This window comes from Triturus cristatus, chromosome 4_2 (genome assembly GCF_964204655.1).
Source record: "Triturus cristatus chromosome 4_2, aTriCri1.1, whole genome shotgun sequence".
NCBI classification, from domain to species: domain Eukaryota; kingdom Metazoa; phylum Chordata; class Amphibia; order Caudata; family Salamandridae; genus Triturus; species Triturus cristatus.
Window position 1 is genome coordinate 838,269,625 of NC_140586.1, and position 5,992 is coordinate 838,275,616.

Sequence of the window (5,992 nt, forward strand, 5' to 3'; positions counted from 1 at the left end):
GGCTGGAGGTGTGAAACAAAACACTTCACATACTTAGTAAAGTGTATTTAACTCCTTCACAGTATGAGAACAAGGCCTGCAAGGCCTTGGGTGTGTTTCCAACCTCCAGGCACCAGTTTTACTGATATTTTGTGACATTTTGAGGTGTTAAGCTTCATGGGGATGAAGTTGCACCTTCTACCCATGGTTATGGAGCTCCGTGCAAGGTAAGATTTCAGGTTTCACCCCTGGCTGGAGGTGTGAAAACAAAACACTTCACATACTCAGTAAAGTGTATTTAACTCCTTTACAGTATCAGAACAAGGCCTGCAAGGCTTTGGGTGTGTTTCCAGCCTCCAGGCACCAGTTTTACTGATATTTTGTGACATTTTGAGGTGTTAAGCTTCAAGGGGATGAAGTTGCACCTTTTACCCAGGGTTATGGAGCTTTGTGCAGGGTAAGATTTCAGGTTTCACCCCTGGCTGGAGGTGTGAAAACAAAACACTTCACATACTTAGCAAAGTGTATTTAACTCCTTTACAGTATCAGAACAAGTCCTGCAAGGCCTTGGGCCTACTTCTAGCCTCCATGCACCAGTTTTACTGATACTTGTGACCTTTTGAGGTGTTAAGCTTCAAGGGGATGAAGTCGCAACTTCTACCCAGGGTTATGGAGCTCTGCGCAGTGTAAGATTTCAGGGTTCACCCCTGGCTGGAGGTGTGAAAACAAAAGACTTCACATACTCAGTAAAGTGTATTTAACTTCTTTACAGTATCAGAACAAGGCCTGCAAGGCCTTGGGTGTGCTGTGCCTTTTATTTATGTGTTAGGTTTTAAAACATAAATAAAAGGCATTGTCATTTACAATACTAATAGCTTAGACTCTCGTAAATGCGAGACCTGCTGCATTGCAATAAAGGGCCTTCTCAACCGCTTGTTAGAATGTAAATATCAGAGGAAGAGACCGGCCTGCCACGTCTTCAAAGTAGTGATAAATAGTGCAAAGAAGTAGATGTGTAAGTTTTGTAAATTACACAGACACAAAGTGTAAAGTGAGAGTTACATATGACCCGAGCTATAAAAACTAACAAAGCGCTCCAACACCTTTCTCTCTGTGATTACACTGTCGTGGCTCAGGAGGCAGAGCGTAAGGGGGGGAGCTATTTCCTGCCCTCTCCGTGATTGGAGTGTGCAGTGTGGCATTGCGTAATGTCATTGCTATCTTTGGCCTAATTAAAAACACTCCAGCTGTAGTAGGACCCTGGCTTCACCTCCTGGTGCAGGGCTGGCTGTGCTTTATGGCAGGCATGGAGGGAGGGAGGGAGGGATGGTCTTGGATGCAGCACCTGCCTCGTACAGTGCCCCTGCTATTACTAGTGAGCAAGAGGTGCTGAGGTGGTGGTATTGGTATTGGAGGTGATGGTATTGGTATTGGTGGTGGTGGTATTGTTGGCGGTATTGGTATTGGTGGTGGTATTGGTGGTGGTGGTACTGGTATTGGTGGTGGTATTGGTGGTGGGGTATTGGTGATGGTGGTGGTATTGCTGGTGGTGGTGGTATTGGTGGAGGTGGTGGTATTGGTGGTGATATTGGTGGTGGTATCGGTAGTGGGATTGATGGTGGTGGTATTGGTATTGTGGTGGCATTGGTATTGGTGGTGGTTGTTTGGTGGTGGTAATGGAGGTGGTATTGGTGGGGTGGAAGTGGTGGTATTGATGGTGGTATTGGTGGTGGTGGTATTGGTGGTGGTGTTGGTGTTAATAAAACAGGCTTTAGGCCCAAAGTAAAAGGGGCAGTAGCCATGGGAGTGTACAAATGAAAACAGGGCTGTACAAAGGAGGGACTAACAAGCCCATTAACCAATCTGAAGGCAGCATTTATGAAAGACAATGACCCAACCCAATGAAAAATATGGGCGGAGAGTGGGCACAGCTTCTTGCATACCCTACTACGGCAGCCTTGCAGAGCAAGCAGTGCATGTGCCCTTGTGATGATCATCAACACACATTTCTGCACTGAAATAAGAACTATACGACTTGACTGCTCATTCCCATGAACAATTGAACTACTTATCACGAAAACGAAATGGATTACCAACACCTTGGAAATCCTACAAAAATGTGTCGATTATAACCTCCATCACTAGTACACGAAGTATAATGAATAAAAGAAATATAATGAACGCTAAAAACGATGGTAATGTTGATTGCATGAAAAGCATACAAATAACCCTTTGCCCACTCCAATATTAGGGGACCTTTAAAGCAGCCTACACTTCTTCACTTACAATAAAGGTTCAAAGACTGAAAAGTTTACCATTGTGATTTATACTCTTTATAAATATTTTTCTTTCTGTGTGAATAAAAACGAAGCTTGGTATGTCTCAAAGAATTGTGGACATGCAGATAATCCACAAAATAGCAGCAGTAACAACAATGCCCACATATTTTTTTTTTTTTTTTTTCTTTGTCAGGGCGTCATTTCTGGTTCAGATACATCAATCGTCACCTTCCACAACACCCTTTTTGCTCGTCAGTCGTTGGTAACAAACTTGGCAACAAGTGCGCAAGCTATCCCGTTGACCTTTAACCTGTGAAGGGAAAAGGTCACGTTAGTCAAATACATACAGTAAATTTTTACATTTACTCTACCTGTCTTCATCTTTCCTCTCCTCTCTCCCGTTGCCAGACCGGTTCCTGGATTGAAGGGAAGAAAAGAAGAAAAACAGTTTAGTGGCCCCTCTAGGGCCCCCCCCCCATTTAAGGGTTTGGGGACCCCTTTGGGTCCGCTGTCTTTGCCGTCGTTGCCCGAGCCTTCCAGGGCCCCCCCCCGTGTAAGGGTACAAGGGGACCCCTTTGGGTCCTCAGGTTTCGTCGTCGCTGTCTCCATCTGATCTGTCCAGTGCTGCGTAGTCTCGCAGGAGGCTGTGGATCATCTTACGGCATGCCAGGGTCGATGTCTCCTTTTTCCCCACCACCAGGCGGTTTCTGGAAAACAAGAGAACATCTTTAAAACAACACAGGAGCCTCCAGCAACCCCGGAGGTTTTCTAGTGCATGTGTCCCTGGGAACAGTCCATACATCACAGAGTCTGCGGTGATGTAGGTCGTAGGTATCCAGGCCCTAAGCTCCGTGCCTAGGGCCTTCAGCAGGTCCTGCGCGTACGTGCACTCCCAGAAGAGATGGTATGTTGTCTCGTCTACGGTGCACCCTCTCGGGCAGGACTTGTATCGGTTGAGCCCCCTTGCGTGCATGAAGGCCCTCACGGGGAGTCCCCCTTGTATTGCCATCCAGGCTATGTCTTTGTGCTGGTTTGTCAGGCGCTTGGATGCTACGTTTCCCCACACGTGATCCGCTGTGGCTGAAGGGAGGGAGCCGATCGGCTCACTGATCTCTCTTGCTCGTATCAGGCGTTGGAGAAGTTTTGGAGTCCACATGACGGCGCGAACTGCCACACAGTCATACTCTCGCACAAACTTCTCCGCTTCCTTGTAGAACCACGGGGTCTCCCAGTTGTACGGGACGGAGCTCACCCACTCTGCCCATCCAAGGCGCCTCCATGTTGGCAGTAGGAAGAAGCGGGCCATCAGGAAGCCGGCGTGACTTTCATCTTTGGACCTCAGGGTGTTCCTCACGCAGTGGCACACGAAGGTCCCTCTCAGGATGGTGGCGATGTCTGGCACTCCTTTGCCTCCCTTGTCGTGGGTCTTGAACATCACCGCCCTCTTCACTCTGTCCATCTTCGAGCTCCAGATGAAGTAGAAGATCATTCTCGTGATGGCCTTAGCTGTTCTGGTCTGTACTGGCCATACTTGAGCGACGTACTGGAGCACTGGCAGGGTCTCGTTCCGCAGGACCAAAGACTTCCCTTCGATCGTCAGCTTCCGGAGGCTCCAGAGTCCCAGTTTCTGCCTTGTCTTTGCTAGTCTTTCCTCCCAGGTCTTCTCTGCTGCGCCGTCTCCGCCGAACCAGACTCCAAGGATCTTCAGGAATTCCTGCTTGATGGGGAATGGCAGTGGGTCTCGGGCGGGGGCCCAGTGTCCGAAGAGCAGGGTTTCTGACTTGGCGCTGTTAATCTTTGCTCCAGACGCTTTCCCGAACTCGATACAAGTCCTCTCTAGCTCCTTCACCGACGGTCCGTCTGCGCAGAATACGGAGACGTCGTCCATGTAGAGGGAGCACTTTACTTCTCCTCGTCCTCCGCTCCCTGGTACCTTTACTCCTCTGATGTTCCTGTTCTGTCGGATGCGCTCGGCGAGGAGTTCGATCACACAGATGAACAGAAGGGGGGAGAGTGGGCAGCCCTGTCTTACTCCTGACAGGACGGGGAACGGGTCGGTTCTCCAGCCATTTACTAATGCCGTGCTGGAGATGTCTCTATACATTGTTTTCACCACGTCACAGAAGAAGTCACCCAGTCCCAGAGCTCTGAGTGTCCGGTCCATGAACTCATGGGAGACGCGGTCGAACGCCTTTTCCTGATCTAGGCTGACCAAGGCCGTCGGGACCTTGCGGCCCTTGACGTACTCGATCGTGTCCCGGACCAGGGCCAGACTGTCCGCAATCTGCCGTCCCGGTATCCCACAGGACTGGTCAGGGTGGACTATCTTCTCTATCACTTTCTTTAGGCGGTTGGCCATCACCTTTGCGAGAATCTTGTAGTCCACATTGAGGAGAGAGATGGGCCTCCAGTTCTTGAGGTCTTCTCTCTCTCCCTTCTGTTTGTACAGGAGTGTTATCATGCCCTCACGCAGGGATTGCGGCATACTGCCCTTGCCCACCATCTCCTCATAGAGGTCTAGCAAGTCCGGTCCGATCTGATCCCACAGTTCAACATAAAGTTCCACTGGGAGACCGTCGTTCCCGGGTGTCTTGCCTCTCTTGGAGGTCGTGGCGGCCAAGTGCAGCTCTTCCAGGGTGAAGGGCGCGGTCAAGCCCTCTCTCTCTTCCGGACCCAGTGTCTTCGAGATCCCCCCTAGGAAACTGTCCGCCTGGTCTCTCTCTGACGACTTTGGTGAGTAGAGTTCGCCGTAAAAGTCTGTAACGACTTTCATGACTTCCTCCTTCTCCCCATGGAGGTTGCCCTCCGAGTCCCGAAGCTCTACCAGCGGTGTGTGGGTCGAGTGAAGTTTCTTGAAGAAGAATGAGTTGCATTTCTCGTCCTTCTCTAGGTTCTCGGTTCTGGTCCGGAAGATGATTTTCTTAGATTCCGCCCTAAAGTGCTCTGCGAGCTCTTTTCGGGTTTCCTCCAAGTCGTCACTCACGTCCCATCCCCCAAGCTCGAGTTCATACAGTTGTTGCAGTTTGCTCTGCAGTGTCCTGATTGTCCTCTTCGTTTCCCGTGCAGCAGCTCTGCTTGCATCCTGGAAGAAGCTTCGGAACCTGTCCTTCACCCATTCCCACCACTCGCCGGCGGAGTGAAAGAGGTCCTTCATGTCCCTCCACTCTATGTACGCGGTTCTGAGGTTCGCCACTAACTCCTCGTTTTCCAACAAAGAGCAGTTCAGTTTCCACGATCCTGGGCCGGCGGGGAACTTCCCTGTAAGTTCCCCCTCGAAACTGACTGCTCTGTGGTCAGAGAAGTGGACGGCGACCATGGAGCTTCGCCCAGGCTTTACTGTTGGGGAGGTGAATAGGAAGTCGATCCGTGAACGCACGGATCCGTCCGGCCTACTCCAGGAATAATTCCTGGCGTTCGGTCCCATGCACCCGATGGCGTCATGGAGGGACGCCTCGCCTATCATCTCCACCAACAGCCTGGACGTCACGTCCATCCCTGCAGAGCCAGACCCACTACGTCCATCCAGCTCTACTATGCAGTTGAAATCACCACCCATCAGAATGGTTCTGGAGGTCACGAGTTGCATCCTGAGCACCCTGAATGTCTCGAGTCGCTCATTCTTCTCCGGGGGGGCATAGACATTGATGAGCCTAACGGGCTCGCCAGCCCACGAGCCGTCCACGACCAGCACTCTGCCGTTGACCTGCTCGGTGACCTTGTCCACGGTGAAATGC

General features: G+C 50.7%; 1 protein-coding gene across 1 annotated transcript; it reads right to left on the minus strand.

Annotated features, from left to right (window-relative positions):
* Window positions 1-2,841: 2,841 nt before the first annotated feature.
* LOC146835222 (uncharacterized) lies at window positions 2,842-5,721 on the minus strand. Its single transcript, XM_085599963.1, has 3 exons — window positions 5,051-5,721; window positions 3,143-4,246; window positions 2,842-2,965 (listed from the first exon to the last, which is right to left on the minus strand). The coding sequence occupies exons 1-3, from the start codon at window positions 5,719-5,721 to the stop codon at window positions 2,842-2,844; spliced, it is 1,899 nt and encodes a 632-aa protein (XP_085456089.1).
* Between the last annotated feature and the right edge of the window lie 271 nt (window positions 5,722-5,992).